Raw genomic sequence first — 17,085 nt, forward strand, 5'->3', positions numbered from 1 at the left:
TCTGATCGTTTGCCAGATGGCAATCCCTTGGTAGCCTTTGGGCTGGATGATTGCCCTTCACAAGTTCCTGAGCTCCTGCTGCCTGATATTCTCTGAATTTCTGATGGCACAAAGGGACAAGGGTGGTGTCTGCCTCTTTCTGAACGCCTGTGCTAGACTTAATCACACTCCTCGGGGTCTGTGCTGGGAGGGAGGAGAAGGGGGGAGAGAGAAGGGACACTGCCGCTGCCAGCTCTGTCCTGGTGGCCTGTATCTGTGTCCTGTACACACAGCTTCGCTGGGAGCTGCTGGCAGCAGTATTTCCCTCCATTGCTCAGGGACTAACAGGAACCAGCTCTTTATTGTGGCTGCTGTCTGCATTAGGAAGCATCCTGGACTCTTCCTAAGATTAATGTGTCATTAAAGCCTGTTTGCTTATTCCGAGAGCCTGCCCCCTCCTCTGCTAACGGTCTGCAGGACTGTGCTCACTGAGCTGTGGTAACATTTAATGTGAGTTTCTGCATGGTCGCTGCAGCTGGCAGCACGCTGTAAGTCCTTGTACTGGCAGGGGACCTGCTGACGTGCTGCTCAGGCACGGAGGCATCTTGTCTCGTCTCTGCAGCCTCCTCTTCCCCGCAGGAAGTTTTCCCCCTGCCCTGAAAAACCTTGTGCTCACCCAGGTCCTGCTCTGGAGCCGTCAGCTGTGGCACCTGCGACTTTTACAGTCTTCGGGTTTTACATTTCTGCTTCCAGAATCCTGGGAAGATGAAAAAGCAGTGCTAATTAATCTCGTTTCAGAAGCGCCAGGTTTCAATGGGAGGAGAGCAGTTGGCTGCATACATTTCAGGGAAATGGAAGTGGGGAAAGTAGGAAAGATGTATACCTGTTGAGATCCAACTTTCACTACCTACCAGCAACTTTGTGAGTCCCTCCAGTAATTTCTCTGTGGGTGACAGTAGAGCATGGTTTGCAGTTCCTCCCCTCCAGCTGTAGTGACTGCCAGGGGGAATTGTCCCCAAAACCCAGGCCCTTGCATTCTCAGAAGAAAGAGGCCATGTCTGTACCACAGATAAGCTCAGCGTGGTGCATGGAGCTGGGAAGGTACATGAATGACCTAAGTATGTCTTCTGCTCCCTGTTTTTTATGGAGGAGACTACAGCAAGACTCATCCATCTTTCATGCCGCCATGTGGAAAGCCCTGCTGAAGAACTAAGTCTGACTGAAATGCCGTGTTGCTGTGTTCCCACCACAGATGGCAGTCCTTACAGCCTTCCTGTTGTGAATTTGGCATTTGCTGATGTCAGTAAATGATAGCAGCAAAAAGGCAAGACCTTTAGATCCATCAGAGTGAAGCAAGGAAGCATCTGGCATGAGGCACTCTGACCCATATGGCTGGGACATGTGCAGATGGGACTTTTTGCCTGCACCTCCTTTTCCCAAAAGGCCAGAGCACGGTGAGCAGAGCTGGCTGAGGACACTTCAGGTAGAGGGGAGTGCTCCTCACAACACGCTCTTTTAACCTTAATTGTACTTTTTATGTTGGAGTGGCAAGAAGCGAATATGAAATAACTGCATGGTTGGCACGAAGGGCTGGCAGCATAGCCTGGTGTTCCCGAGGCTACTTTTCATCATGCTGTTCACACAAGCATGAATGGGGAGAAGGAAATCACCCCTCTTCTCAGGAAAGAACTAGCATCTTATGGGGAGACTGGCGAGGGGCCTTTAGGAGCGTTCTGCTTAGTCCCAGCGGCACAGCGCGCACAGGCGTGCTATTGCTGAGGAGCTGCAGATGGAGCAGAGCGCACAGCCAGCCCTTGTCTTCAGGCTTCCTCCTGCTGCAAGGAGCAGCTGTGGGGAGCAGGGGCAGAGCCGGGATCACGCAGCTGAGCACAGAGTGGTGTCAGTGCCCACAGGGATGTAAAGCGGGGAGCCTGAGCACGGGGTGGGATAATAACTGAATGGCAGGGGCTGACAGCAGGACAGTGGTGGGAAGCTGGAGTTTATCTATAAAAGAGCAGCACACAAGCTTTGGGGGTGGCAGCTTATTCCAGGGGCTTGGGAACTCATGAAGTCTCTCTGTGGCATGATATTCCTTCCTGGAGCGAGCGGTGCTCTTTAGGATACCAATACGAGGCCCTGGTTTGTGGCAGCCGTCTGTATGTAACGATCTGTGAAGGCTTTGTTATGAACACAGGTGCTCAGTGGCAGACAGTGGAGCATGGAAACGCACACACCTTTAACAGGCTTGTTATCCTGGGCCCCTGGCAGGTGGGACCCAGGGTGCTTCTGAAGCCTGCGTCAGGCCGCCCGGAGGCACACAGCGCGTCCAGAAGCCAGCCCTTCACTTAGCAACAGCAAGCGGCTGGGGCTCAGACAAAACCTAAGTAAGATCTGCAGTGGGTAGGGAAGTCCTTTCTGAATCATATCAGAGTCTCGGCTTGCTTGGTGCCAGTGTGCGGAAACCTGTAAGTGCCACATGCCTGAGTGACAGCGGGGCCTTATCATTAGCACAGGCAAGTAACTCGAGTGGAAAACGCGGCACCAGGCTGCAAGGCATGTTTCATGAGACGGTAAGCAAGAAACTGTCTTCCAACACCCACGGTCATTAGTTACTATAATCAGGAGCAAATTATTTTATCAGGAAATGAATTTTCTTCAGCATTGACATGCATGTTAGCCACGTTCTTGTCTAGGTTTACCTCTGCAGCAGCCCTGCGATGGCAGGACCCCAATACACGTGGTTTGATGCAGATAAACCCTGGTGACCTTTTTCTTTAAAAAGCGCCAGTGTGCTAGCACTTTGGAGGAAGTATTTCGGGGCAATTTTTTAAGTTTTTTTGGAGTTCTTTGAAAACTGTTCTGCATACTGCTTCTTCCTGGAGTCATTTAGGAAGCAGCATGTAGGGCAGACCTCACAGGTGGTGCCTGCTGGAGCCCTGGTGAGGCTGCCTTGATTTCCCAAACCAGTGCCATAAGGTGTCCTCTAGCTCCAGGGCTGTGGGACCACCAGTTTTCCTCATTAAACCATTCAGGAAAAGTGTGGTGTTAAAGTAGGATACTCAGGTGGCAGAGCTAGTTCTCATTTGCAGCATCTTACTCCCGACGAAGCACAGTGGAGCTACCGATTGCTGAAAGCAACAAAGCCTTTGCTTGCGCTGTGCACCCCGGTGTGGATTCCAGCCCCAGTGCTACCCAGCTCTTCTCTCCACTTAGGCTGTTCTGCGTGCAGGTAGTGACTTCTCACACAGCAAACAGCTTGTAAACCTCTCTGCTTTTTCCCCAGATGTTGATCTTGCAGTCTCTTTCTCCAGCCTGTTCCTTGCCCATGTGGCTGGGTTGGAGGTAAAGAGAGCTGAGGGAGCTGACGGTCCTTGCTATCTCTGTCACCGGTAGGCCTTTCGGAGCTATCCCAGGTACTGGCAGGCACGCCGGTGGTTCACAGTTTGCGTGAAATTAGCTCTCATTGCAGAGGTTGGCTGTCTTTTTCCAGCACAGAGGTTATGTTGCACAGCAATGGGTATGCCTGATGCTACAGCTCAAATGATGCTTGCAGAACAAAGTGGAATTTGCAGCTTGTCGCACACGGCCCCCATCTGTGCCGTTTTGTGCACTCTAAGAAATTAGGTATTTTGCTTGCCTCAAACGAGGCACCAAAATAAGTGTCTGTTTTTTTTTTCCTTCTGATCTCCTGAACACCTGCATCTGTCAGATGGGTACTGCACCGCCCCCTCCTCAGAGATGCTCGGGGAAGATTCAGCTCAGCCCTGTGTGTTCAGCCCTCAGACGCTGTCGTGACAGGCGGCGTTGAAAAGCTCATGAGGAAATTAATAATTCTGCCTCTGAGCGCCAGGCTTGAGCAACGTGCAGGAAATGAGGCATGAGACCACACGCTGAACAATGAGGAGAGAACAAGGTAGCGAATAGCTGCTGGGTTGAGGAAGCATCATCCATCGCATCCACTGGCAGAGGTCAGAGTCCTTGTCTTTGGATACTGGGCTTGGAAGAAAAACTGCACTGCAAAGCATTTACAGAAGGAGGGCAAATTAAGGATGCTGTGTCAGCCCTGAATTTGGCATTTCCTGACTGGTGAGTGCTTGACTTTGCAGCTAATCTTTCCACGCTGTTTTTGGCATGTAATTATGAGTAGACCTAATCAGTGCTTGTCAGACACCTGGAATAGAAGGCAGGTGCAGGCGGGAGATCCTCGGTGTCAGGGGCTGAGAGTGCTCCAGCCAGCCTTTGTGCCTCTGAAAGCAGGTCAACAGATCTGACCGGCTCCTTCCTCTTCCAGCTGCTCTCCTCTTAGCCAGCCTGAAAGTGCCTGCGAGGGGAAAGAGGGGCAGGACAATCGGCAGCCTGAAAGAGGACACCTCAGGAGCGAGTGTGCATGAATGTACTTGATTTCTTGCATAAAGCTGGGGAGCTCAGGCAGTCCTCCAGCCTCTGTACAGCCCTGTCTATTGTCTTGGCTCCTGTGGGAATGTGAAATTGCAGAGGATAGAGCTTTAATATACATACATCTTTAAAAACAAAAAAGTTGAACCTTTTTTTTGTTCCCCCAGCAAACACATTTACATCGTTGGAATGCGATTCCAACAGCACTGTGCTGCTGGAGTGTCTTATGTCGCTCTGATCTGCAAAGTGCCTGGGGTCTGGCAGTGGTTTGGTGTGTCTTTCCAAAGGAGCAAGTGGGAAGGGAAATGCCGAGAGCCCACAAAGAAACTAGATTAAAGCCTAGTTGCTGCATTGTGCTGTACAGCTGGAAAAGATTTGTTTGGTTAATAACAGAGGAGCCAGCCCAGCCAGCAGTTTAAACCAGTACCTTTAAGCAGCATGTGCATCTCTGGGCTTGTATCCTGCTGAAATGGGTTCTGAGCCGTGTCCTCAGGCAAAGGGCAATGGCTGAATTAAGTCAGTGTTTTCAGAAGGGTTTCAGGACATTCAGGGTCAGGTGCCCAGACTGAGGTGTCCTGAGCCTGCCCAGCTTCTCCAGGAGTGCAACGCCTTTGAAAGTCAGACCTCCAGTTAGGGGCCCAGAATTGTACCTAATACCTCCTACCGCTTCATTTTTCCCACTCCTGAGAGGCAGCGAGACTTGTCCGTGTTGGCAGAGGGCAACACCTGGCTAACTGTGCGCTCAGCTAGAGCTGTGTTGATAAAGAGAAAGCAGGGACTGGAGACAGCCCTTCTTTGTTGTTTCTGAAAACGGTACTTCTGGACTAGTGGTAGTGATTCAAGTGCAGAGGAGAGGAAAACTCAGGGTCCTGAGCCTCAGTGTTGCTGTGGAGCACTGCTGTAGAGTGGATAACGTTAATGATGCCCTCCAGCCACGTTACATGGCCAGGGCCATGTGCAGCACTCTTCAGCACGACAGGGCCTGGGAGCACTTTGTCCATCCCCACTACCAAATGTACATCATTACAGAGGTGGGGCTTTTTACAGGAGCTGGATGCTCTTAGGATAATTTTGCAAGCACAAAGCCCATTTCTCTCCCTCTTAGAGGAGCTTTATACAGCTCATACAGGGGCCAAAAGCTGCCTTTGGTAGAAACTCCAAGAGTTTTCAGGAACAGAAAGAGGATCACAAAACTGCTAGCTCTGCTCTGAAAGCTTTGCCCATGGGAGAAACAAATGTGAAGTTTAATTCTTTTGTCGATAGGAATCTCCCATATTACAGAAATTGTCTTTCCTCCCCGTCTAGCCTTGTGCTTTCTTTCCTTTTTTCTCTCTAGCTTGCTGATGCACAAGGCTTCCTTTCTTTTCTTGTAAGAAGGAACAACTGAGTAATTGAAATGGAACACTAGTGAGGATTTTTTTTTTTTAATCTGAAAGTTGGCATTAATTAGTCAGGTCGGGTGTAATTAGCTTCCTCATCTGTCACTGCCTCTCCCCAGCTTGTCAATGACTATTTCCTATCCTGGAATTCAGCAAAGAGAGAGCTGTTTGGTGGGAGCTGCATGGCTGTTTTGCCTGGTTGGGGTGCAAGTGAGTGACAATAAAAAAATCCTCAGGGCTGTTGGGGTCTGAGCTGGATCCCACTTTCTGCAGTCAGGATCAAAACTTGTTAATCATAAGGTCTCCCAGGTTTGGCTCTGTCCCTTCACTTTTGCTGTGTGCTAGGCTCAAAGGAATTATAATTATTCCTACCCCCAGTCACATCTCCGCAGTGCTGCTGTGGCCTTGAAGAGGCAAAACAAGTCGTCAGCTGGGTGCTGGCATTATTAGCCCCTCCATAGAGCTGTGTGTGTTTGTGCCAATGAACGATGTGAGCCTCTTCATGGCTGCGTGTCTCTTCACCGTGGTGGCTTTTCGGAACTCACATCTTCAGATCAGGCTTTGTAGGCGTCCTGGGAGGACGTTAAAACTGCCCAGAAGGCTAAATGGGAAAGGAGGAGGGATTTTAATGTACTGTACTACAGACTCCTCCTTCCCTTTCCCTCTTGAATCCCCCTCCTACCCTCCCTTTCCAGCTCCATTAGTTTCCTACAAGGTCTCCCCGAGCTCAGCAGTGCTGCTGAGTCAGCAGCTCGCCTGCCTCTCCCTCTTCCCTTCCCCTCCCCATCCCCAAGGGGTTCTCGGCTGGCTGAATGAGCAGGGCAGCACGGACAAAGATGCCAGGCTCCGAGGTGGGTGAGCTGAACCTGAGCTGTGCAGGCCCAGCTCTGCCAGAGGGATGCAGGCTCTGTGGTTCCTCTGCAGCCGTTAGAAATCTTGAGATGTGTCCCCTTTGCAGCACGCTCCGTGTAGGCAGCTCTGCAGTCCCTGCTGGTGAACTTCACCCATGCCCTGGCAGCACGGGGAAGGAAAAAGGCCCACATCTACCCCGTGCCAGGTATCCTGGGGAGACCTGCCCGTTGCCTTGCCCCCGTTGCGCTCCGTGAGCGTGTCCCACGTGCGCAGCCTGCCCGCACAGCCTGCCTGGGCTCGGCCGTGCAGGAGGCAGGAGCGGCTGCAGGCTGTGTGGGCAGGCCCTTGAGGCGAGGGGAAGGAAGAAATCGTGATGGAGGAGGAATGCAGATTCTCAGCAGCTTCCGAGAGGCTGGGGGGGCAGAGAGGGAGCTGCCGGCTTATCAGGGAGCCTGGGGCTGTGGCTGCACTTCAGCTGAAAGGTCTCCTTGAGACCTTTGGGGGTTAACTCAGCAGTTGTTCAACAGCTGCTGCCGGGCTTCCCCTGCAGCCCCTGAGCTCTCCCTGCTTGAGAAGCTGGTTCAGGCTCCGTCTTTCACTGGGACTGCACACTTATTCACTGATTTTACGCTCCTGGTGGAAAATCCTGAAGGCAGCAGGACAGGGTCCCTGCCGTGGGGCACCCCATGGTGACCGCAGCTGGGGCTCTTGCTTCTTGCCTGGACCAGAGCTGTCCATAAGGCAGCGTTGTAGGGTCCTGCCAGCTCTTGCTTTGTGTGGTGCAACTCGGGAAGCAGAGGGTGTTTGTGAGGCAGAACCTGCCACGGAGGGGGTGGTGGAGGTTTCCAGTTAATGTACTTATGTACTAACTACTTTGCCCAGTTTCTTTAACTTCATCTGACTTCATAGGAGCTATGCTTGTAGCAGCACCTTAAATACAAGTCAGCAACCCTCTTCACAGGAGGTTCTGCCACCCTACAGAGCCGTGGCTGTTTCTGACCAGGTGTGAGCCTCTTTGCTTAGGATGGGAGCCCAGCAAACCTGAAGGCCTACCCCAACAGGCTGAATCGGTGCCTCTTCTGCAAAGAAGTGGATCCCTGACTCCTAGGAGTGCTCTTCTCCTTCCGACCTGGAGCAGGCTAACCTTGCTCAGGAGTGAGACGGAGCTTTGGTTAGAGTGGCAGGATTAGGTCCACTCTGCAAATCTTGGAAGTGGAAAAGTAATTGGGCCATGCTGCGGTGCTGGGAGACCCTGAGTAGTATGGGAGGTGGTGGAGGGAAAACAGGCCAGCCTCCAAGTAAAATTCAAGCAGAGAAAATGCATTTCACTCCCATCCTGGCCAGTTTCAGGGTTTATCTCCCCCGCCAATTCAGCTTGCTGTGGTTTTGGGTTGGATAAGCTTTCATCCTGACCCAGGCAGGATCTGACGAAGGCAGTAAAGCCAGCCGAGTCCCAGGGGCAACGCGAAGCGAGCTGTGTCTGGCTTTGCAGCCAAATCGTGTGGTAAACTCTTTAGAAGGGAGTTCAGAGCTGTGGTGGAACTAGGGCAGGAGGCACACACCTGCTCCCCCCACACGCAGGGGGAGGCTGCCACCCTCACAGACCAGCGTGGTCCAGGGGCCTCCCTCCCTGCCTCCTCCCTGCCCTCGGCCTCCTGCCTGCACCGTATCTGGATCCTTCCAGAGCCCTGATGTGGGAGCGTATGATCCTGGGGCTTTTCCAGCATTTTCTGTGCTGGGGTTTACATCAGAGTTTGTGCACAGTTGTGAGCTAGGGGATAGCATGCCTTGGCCTTCACCTATTGTGGGGCCCTTCTGTTATAAGGTTTTTTGTGACCACCACGAGAGTGGATGGAAGAGCCAGAGGGAGATGCCTGAGGTCTGATCCTCTTCCTTGAATTGAGGATTTAGGTTTTAGTTAAAAAAGATGATGGTATGATTCTTTTTTCTACCGACATTACTATCTCAGTCTCTCTTGCTTCCCTTTCTTGTCACGTGCAGGCTCTTCTGTTTCAGGATTACAGTCTTCTTCCTCCTTCTCCTCAGTAGCTCAATAAATGGGAAATGATTATGGCCCGTTACCTATCTTTCTTTCTAAAAAGTGACTACATTTGCTTGATCACAGTGACTCTGTTCTCTTGAAGGGGAGCCCAGGCCCACGGGAGAAAGAGCGGCTGGGTGGAGCAGGAGTTACCACACGAGCACAGCACCCAGCCCAGGTGGGACGAGCGAGGTTTGCACCTAGGGCTGTGCAGCACCCGTCTGTGCTGCTGGTGTCACCTGGAGCTGGAGCTTGGCTGTCTCTTTGTGTGTGCCGAAGGCCTGGCTGCAAAGCCCAGCTGTGTGGGATGGCCCCCGAACTGGGGCTGGCACCGGGCTGTGCGTTTGGGGCTGGCGTGCCAGTGGGCCTCGGACAATGGATGACATTGCTGCCCTCCACTGCTTTGTCAGCGCTGGTGGCGTTGTGGCAGCTGTGCAGGGAGAGCACGGGAGTGCTCAGAGTTTGGAAGAGAAGGCAGGACTGCAGTAAGGAACAGCTGGGAAGGGATTTACATGCAGACACAGGGACGTGGGAAAGCCTCCTCTCTGTCATGATGCAAGTGAGGCTCTGTGAACAGCAGCCGTGCACCCTGGTGCACGTGCCCATGAAGTCAATGCACCTACATGCCAGGAGCTGTTCTGGGCACCATTGTTCGTAGGCTCTTGGCTCATGCAGTGACACATGGCTGTTCAGGGAAACCTTGGGATGCTTCCTGGCTGTTCAAGATTATGCATCCTGAATACTAAAGAAATCCTAATGGAGCCTAAAGCCAGCCAGCTTCCTTCTAACCTTTCTAGAGACCTAGAAAGACCCCCCTCTGCTTTGTTCTTGCTGTGCGACTGCCCTCCATGTGAAGGGGTAAACAGCACAGCAGAGTTTAGTGAGCTGCCCTCTCCTCACCCTAATTCTTCACCTCCTGAGGATGTGGGGATCTGGCAGAAGAGGGACTGTGGCCATCTGCCATCAGTGGTGCCCATCTGTTTTCACACTGCGAGGCTGCAGAGCAGGAGGAGGATTCAGCACAGGCTTACACGTGCCCGCCCGCACAGCTCCCTGCAGCCTGGCCAAGGTGGGTGAGGCAGCAGCAGGAGCCTGGCCCACGGCGAGGGGCAGGGACACAGAGTAGGAACACAGAGGCCAGAGCTCAAAGGTTCTCCCATAGTGCTGGGAGCGTTCTGCCCAGCCTGCCAGCACGGATGCTATCCAGGCCAGAGTAAATCCCACGGGAGCTGCTGTGGTCAGTGTACAAAGCCACAGGTTTCACCCGGGCTGACCAGAGCCAGGGAGATTGCTGTGACCCTTGTCACATCCCTCCTCTGCCAGGGAGCTTTTCTGTCCCCTTGCTTGGCCCCTTGGCCCAAATTCCGGCAGCCCCTGGGTCTTCTGGGGACCTAGAGTTAAGGGACATTGGCAATTCATCTTCCTGCAGATAGAAGTCCTGTTAAAATCGAAACACTGGCTAGGAGTGAAGCTTTTAAAGTGCTTCTGGCCTGTGTGTAAATTGCTCGCAACTGTCGGGGTCAAGCCATGAATTGAACGTGTTCATTCGGGAGAGGGGGCTGCAGGCTTTGCTGCTGGAGCCGTAAAGGCAGCGACCTGTGCTGGCTCTGGAGCTGCCGGGCTTTGCTTCAGGGACCACCACCTGGGCTTCCCGCCGGGGGGGCTCCCATGCGACAGCAAAGAGGGGCGCGTGGAAAAGCCTGAGACCTTAGCAAAGGAGAGCAACTCCCAGGCAGTCTCCCCTTTCTTTCCTGCCCAAGTGTGAGCTGATCAGGGAAGGAGTTTCCTCCTCTCCCTGGGAGCAGCGTCTGCTTTCGCATCCTGGTTGTTCTGTGGAAACCAGGAAAACCCACTCCATAAACAACAGTCATAAACAAAAGCAGGGCTGAGGTGCTCACGCAGCCGGGGAAACACTCGAAGCACTCAGAGGGGTCACCCCAAGCACCAGCGGACTGCACTTGTCTCTGGGAAAGGCGAAGGACTTCTGTGGAAGATCCCTGCCCGATCCCAGGGTTGTTCAGCCCTTCCCCTTCCCATTCTGGTGGTGGATGGCCCTCCAGGGAATAGGGCAGGGTCACAGTCAGTGCTCTGTGGGAATCGGCATGTGCAAGTGCGTGCATACGTGTGGGTCTGCAGGCATGGGTGCTCGGTGGCTCTGTGTGTGCATGCATGGGAAGATAAACACAGCTATAAATACCTGGGGGAAAATCTATTGTCAGTTTTAATGAGAGGAAGACAGGGTCTCTTGGATTTTCATCTGGTAGCTAATTAAGTGTTCCTGCTGCTGTGATCTGAGGCAGGGCTGCGCAGTGTACTGCAAATCCCCTGCTGTCTCCAGGCCTGGCACTCCAGGAGCCACGCGGAGTCCCCAGGGCACTGGGCTCTGTGACTGTGGTTTGAACTTCTCCCCTCTGTGGTTCCTCTGCCAGGCGAGGTGTGGGATACTCCATGAGGAGCCCGCTCTTTCAGTGGCTGTGGCGAATCTGCAGAGTCCAAAAGGAGTCAAGCATCGCTGTTGAGAGGGCTGGAGTGTGCCTCCCACCCTGGCTCCACCACCGAGACCCTTGGGTGACTGCTCTGCATCCCCAGCTGTGCCTCGTGACACCCAGAGCCTTGCTGACCGCTTTTCTCTCCCCCTTTGTGCAGGCACTGGACATGGACACGGAGGATGACCCCTTGTTACAGGACTCCTGGCTAGACGAGGAGGATGAAGAGGTTGCCTTCAGCTCACGGAAGAGGCAGGAGGGTGCTCTGTTGTGTGGTAAAAGCCCGTGCAGAGCCAGGCCACTGCGTGTCACGCTGCCAGTGACTGGCTTCTGGAATATTGTTGGCTGGATATTCACCAACCCGTACTGCGCCGGCTTCATCCTTTTCCTTGGCTGCGCCATCCCCGCTGTGCTTGCTGTTGTCATGTTCCTCCACTACCCAGCCCTGGACATTGACATCTCCTACAACGCCTTTGAGATCCGTAACCACGAGTCCTCCCAGCGCTTCGATGCGCTTGCCTTGGCCCTCAAGTCCCAGTTTGGGTCATGGGGGAGGAACCGCCGGGACCTCGCTGACTTCACCTCCGAGACCCTGCAGAGGCTCATCTTTGAGCAGCTCCAACAGCTCCACCTCAATGCTTCCCACCTGGGGGGCGGTGCGCGGGCCAAGCGCAGCACCCCGCAGGGCAGGACTAGCCCCCCCAAACCTCGTGCCCACCTCAACCTGGGAAACCAGACTTCCCGAGTGGAGAGGGGCGCCCCGCGCTGGGACTACTCAAACACTTACGTTAGTGCCAACACACAGACACATGCGCACTGGCGCATTGAGCTCATTTTTCTGGCTCGGGGGGACGCCGAGAACAACATTTTCACCACCGAGCGCCTGGTTACCATCCACGAGGTTGAACGCAAGATCATGGACCACCCTCGCTTCCGGGAGTTCTGCTGGAAGCCCCATGAGGTCTTGAAGGACCTGCCTCTGGGCTCCTACTCCTACTGCTCCCCTCCCAGCTCCCTTATGACCTACTTCTTCCCCACTGAGCGAGGAGGGAAGATTTACTACGATGGCATGGGACAAGACCTTGCAGACATCCAAGGTGAGCTGAGTGGTGTGGGCCGGGGTTGGCACGTTTGAGGTACACATCTACAAGTTGAGGCAGCTCCTTAGGGCTGTACAGCTTAGAAGGGTGGCTGCCTTTTGCAGACAGGAAGATGCTGCCTTGTTGTGCCTTGAGGAATTGTCTTTTCTGTGCTGGGGCTCCTTTTCCACCCTTTCAGCAAAGCCCTTTCCGCAACACCAGCCATGAGTCGCGCAGGCCCTGACAGTTGAGCAACAGGGACAAGTGCGGGGAGTTCTGCATTGTACAGACGCCTTCCACTGGTCCTTGGCTCCTGTAATGACTGTGATTCATTAGAAGAATGTCAGGCCTTGGGCAGACAATAGGGATGAGCTTTCCTGCACTTTGGAGCAGATGAAAGAGGCTTGTGGGCTGCTCTGGAACTTGAAAGGCAGCTTGTGAGTCACCAGCTGGAAAGGCTTCTATAAGGAGAAGAGGAGGAAGGCCCTGCTTCCTCCTCCCAGCTCGTACCCTGCATGATGTCCCTCCAGCAGAGCAGAAGCTCTGTGTGGTGAAGAGGTGAATCATGAGAAGTCTGTGGGTGAGATGTGGCTGTGGGATGAAGCCTCCATCTGTCTCCCCAGCGCGTGCTTTAGATGATAGCTGTCCAGGAGCCACACGGGGAGCAGGCAAAGGCTTAACTCCATCTGCTCCAGTGTTACAGCTCTGCCACTAAAACAAGAAAGAGCCTGGTTTCTGGGTTCTTCTGGCATGAACTCAAGGGAACTTGGATTTTGGGGGCATATAGGGAGTGTCTCTTACTCAGAACTGGCTGGCTCTGGTCTTCATGGTGTGCTTAAAGAAATGGAGTCTGCTCATTAACTCCCTGGTCTTCTCCTGCCTGTGCAGGTAATCATCTTACCATAGGCAGTGACTTGCTGCTTGCTGGCCTGGTAACTCTTAATATGCATGCTGTTTGCCTGCCAGGAGTAAGAGGTCAGCTCATGTGCCTGCCTGCAGCACTGGGGAAATCAACTCGTCTGGGAGTCTGCTGAGCAGCAGTAAACAGTGCACTTGCAATCACTCCTGTGTGATTTTGGTTATCAATATGCATAGGAACGCAGAGTTCTCTCTGGCTTGAAGAGAGCTCAGAAACTTCTTATTGCCATGCCAAGGCCAAGACTATTGGTCACTGTAAGTTATATTGCATGTGATGGTACTGAGGGTATTGTTACAAGCATCTCTTTGAGGAGTGTGTGCTCATCTCCTTGTCCCTGACTCTGTCAGATGGCAGGGCTAGCAGGTCACAGCCCAATATGAGAGAGCTAAGCGCATTCTGCAGTGGGGGTGTTGATGGGGGTGTTGCATGCATTGCTGCCGTAGCTCAGATGCGTGCACGCAAGCTGTGGCTGAGATCACAGTCAGGGGAAGATGTGTCCCTGGGGGGGATCTGCACATAGGCAGAATTGCAGGCAGAGGCACAAAGCAGCAGGGCAAGGTGAGTCTTTGCAAGCCAGCTTTCCCCAGCCCTCCTTGCTCCCTGCAAGGCAGCAGCAGTCAGCACCACTCTGAAAGACAAGGTAACTCCCGGCTCTTGCCAGGTCAGCTAAGCAGGGCCTAACAGAAGTGGCACTTTTCTCCTGCAGGATCCTTGGAGCTGGCCATGACCCACCCCGAGTTCTACTGGTACGTAGACGAGGGCTTGTCTGCTGAGAACATGAAGAGCTCCCTGCTGCGGAGTGAGATCCTCTTTGGGGCGCCGCTGCCGAACTACTACTCAGTGGAGGATCGCTGGGAGGAGCAGCGCCGCAAGTTCCAGAGCTTTGTCGTCACCTACGTGGCCATGCTGGCCAAGCAGTCCACGAGGTGAGGGTGTGTTCAGACAGGGAGGAGATGAGGGCAGGAAAAAACAGAGGTTGGAGAAGATGGTGCTTGCTGTGGCACTAAAGGAGTGGCTGGAATAGATCCTTCAGGGTGTAAAAGGTTTACAAAAGGGCCTTTGTAAAAGGCCCTAAGGTTTAGGTGGGATGAAAGGTCTGCTCAATTCTGATAACCCTGAAGCATCCAGTCTCACCTGGAAGGCTCTAGGCTCAGAAGGCTTGCCATGCCAGCTCACACTGCTGGTCGGTCTCAGTGGCCAAGGTGGAATGCTCCAGAGGAAGGAGAAAAAGGATCTTCAAAGTTGGGTTGTGGCACAATGCTGTGAATGAAGGTGGGGGACATATGGCAGAAAACCAGTCATATGCTTCCCTTTAATGTCACTTCCTACTGCAGCAATATGCCAGAGACATCAGTAGAGAGACTGATAGGAAGCCAAAGATTGAATCCAGTGCCTGTGTTTCTGCTCAGTCCCTGTCTGGCATTGGGTCTGTTTGCTTCCATTTCACAAGTCCAATCCCACTGGCTCTGGCAGAGCTACTGCTCTGCCTTCCTGGTCTGAGTTTGGCCCCAGCTGATGTGGTGCAGGGAGTGAAATGGCCCTTATTCAGGGCATCAACCTGTGCATCTGGTTCTGCTTTTGCTCATGCCAGCAGAAATCCTTCCAGAAGTGTCCACTCTTTGCACAGAGGGATGAGGAGGGGAATGTAAGAGCAGAATAAGTTTCAGGAAGTGCAGACTTGTTTCACCATCTGGTCTGTATGGCTCTTGTCAAATAGAGCTTTGCTCAATGCTTGTGGAAGTGAAAAGGTAAAACAGATCAAAAGGAAAAGGTAGCCCAGTACCCAGAGAGCTGGGGGAAGGCAGTACAGCTTCTCAGTCCCCAGCTCTCTGCAGCTCTGAGTCTCAATAGGTCCCAGAATGAAGGGACGCTGATCTTCAAAAGCAGAGTGAAGTGCAGTCAGCCCTTGTTAGCGCTGAAAACAAGCATCCACCGAGTGTTTGTTCTCACCAATGGGCTGGCAGAGTGGGCTGCAGCTATGAGAAGTCAAAAGGGAATTTGGGGCCAAGGCTCAGTTCTAAAGCTTGGATTCCTGGTAGTCTCCTACGGTGCACAGCTATTGTACTCCTGCTTAAATTATCTTGGATTACTTCCGCTCAGAGTCTGCTTCCAGAAGCAGAGGCTGGTAAATCATATGGCTCCTGATAAGCTCTAACTCTGCCTGCATCCGTTGGTTATTACCTTTGTGCTTAATATAATAAGCAATGATTAGGATTCTAGATGGAATTGCCTTTTGAGGCTTCAGAAGCTGTTTGCTGACAGCAAGAAGTCTATTAGTGTCACAGACCCACCAGGCACTGGAGGAATTTTAAAAATATTGGACCTGCTCTTTTATTTTTCTTCCTTCTTGTGTGAACTTTACCTCCAGCAGCAATCTAGTTCAACCTGCTTTCACTGCTCTGAGTTCACTGCTTCCTCAGAGAACTGCCAAGTTTATTAGAGCAGTGACCTCCTTTGGCCCTGGGGCAGATGATGTGCTTTGTTAAATCCCCTGGCTCTGCTGCCATTACACTCAACGCTGCCTACTCTTCTTCCTTCGTATCTTCCCACCCTAGCAAAGTCCAGGTGCTGTATGGAGGGACGGATTTGTTTGACTACGAAGTAAGGAGGACTTTCAACAATGACATGCTGCTGGCCTTCATCAGCAGTAGCTGCATAGCAGTCCTGGTCTACATCCTCACCTCCTGCTCAGGTAGGCTGCAGTCAGAGCTGCTCTGCTCTCACGTAAAACCAAATGTGCCGTGCCTTCCCGTGTCTGTGGGCAAGCCCCAGGAGAGGCTCTGATGCCCTGGCCCCAACCTGGCTTTGTGGCACAGCAGCGTGCAGAAAGTCATGGAAGTCTTGATTCTGCAGAGGAGAGCTTTGTGGGCAAAGGAGGGGGAAAGCTCACAGAAGAACAGGAATGAGATATGGGTTCCTCTCTTGCTAACTCTGGTGTAAGGCTGATGTAGTTTTGTGGATGGGGCTCATGGGAAGGAGTCTTCAAGCTGTACTCCTACAGCCCTGAGCTATTCTTTCTCCCCAGAACAATCCTGGGAGCCAGTACCACAGCAGGGCAGGTGGGAGGTGTCTGTAATCCCTGAGGGTGGCCAGCAGTAGAGTTTTCTCCACGTTTTTTTCCTCCTACAGTGTTCCTGTCATTCTTTGGCATTGCCAGCATCGGGCTAAGCTGTCTGGTGGCTCTGTTCCTGTACCACGTGGTTTTTGGGATCCAGTACCTGGGCATACTTAATGGTGTGGCTGCCTTCGTCATCGTGGGGATCGGTAAGTACATCCTTACTCAAACCTACCTGTGTTGCCTTGCCATAACTGCTGCTTGCAGGAGAGAGGAAGGTGATGGTGAGAAATGCAGATGAAATTTTCAAGCCCGTTCCCTCCATTATCTGTAAGGGGAGGATTTTCAGATCAGAAGCTCAGGGGAAATTAGATTTTCAGTACATGTGTCCCTAGTGTGAGTGAAGTATCGAACTCCGCTTCTTTTTTTCCCTAGGGGTTGATGATGTCTTTGTTTTCATCAACACCTACCGCCAAGCCACACACTTGAAGGACGTGCAGCTGCGCATGATCCACACCATCCAGACAGCGGGGAAGGCCACCTTCTTCACTTCCCTGACCACAGCTGCAGCATATGCTGCCAACATCTTCTCTCAGGTATGCTGCAGTTTTGGGATTTGGGGCTTTCTGTTTCTTCCAAAGGCTCTAAAAGAGAGTGAAGCTGCCAGTACCATCTTTTTGCCCCTCTGAGCACAGCGGCATGCCAGACTTACTTTCCCTAGACGGCCCTCTCTTGCCTGCTCAAAAGCAGTACACACTCTCTCTGTATCCGCATCCATGGCAATATTTCCTGTGCCATTGATCAGAAGGAATCCAGTGGCTGTCAGGCTCTGACTCAGCTCCGTTCCTTCCCGGTTTGCTGACTACCATGACTGAGATCAGTATGAGCTATTCTCAGGTT

The 17,085-nt window shown here is 52.8% G+C and overlaps 1 protein-coding gene across 9 annotated transcripts in view; it reads left to right on the forward strand.

Moving 5' to 3' along the window:
- The window catches only part of DISP3 (dispatched RND transporter family member 3), a 138,277-nt gene that overhangs the window by 104,966 nt on the left and 16,226 nt on the right, over positions 1 to 17,085 (forward strand). For 8 of the 9 annotated variants that reach the window (XR_014573366.1, XM_083803143.1, XM_083803144.1 and 5 more), the window contains 5 exons: positions 11,293 to 12,229; positions 13,837 to 14,056; positions 15,686 to 15,822; positions 16,260 to 16,394; positions 16,621 to 16,781. Coding sequence is in view for 8 of the 9 variants with exons in the window: in XM_083803143.1 (XP_083659269.1) it covers positions 11,293 to 12,229; positions 13,837 to 14,056; positions 15,686 to 15,822; positions 16,260 to 16,394; positions 16,621 to 16,781 (1,590 nt within the window). In the remaining variant the exon portion in view is untranslated. Of the gene's footprint in view, positions 1 to 3,688; positions 4,066 to 11,292; positions 12,230 to 13,836; positions 14,057 to 15,685; positions 15,823 to 16,259; positions 16,395 to 16,620; positions 16,782 to 17,085 lie in introns of all 9 variants that reach the window. The other variant, XM_083803146.1, reaches the window with a different exon arrangement.

Source organism: Anser anser, assembly GCF_964211835.1.
Source record: "Anser anser genome assembly, chromosome: 17".
Classification (NCBI taxonomy): domain Eukaryota; kingdom Metazoa; phylum Chordata; class Aves; order Anseriformes; family Anatidae; genus Anser; species Anser anser.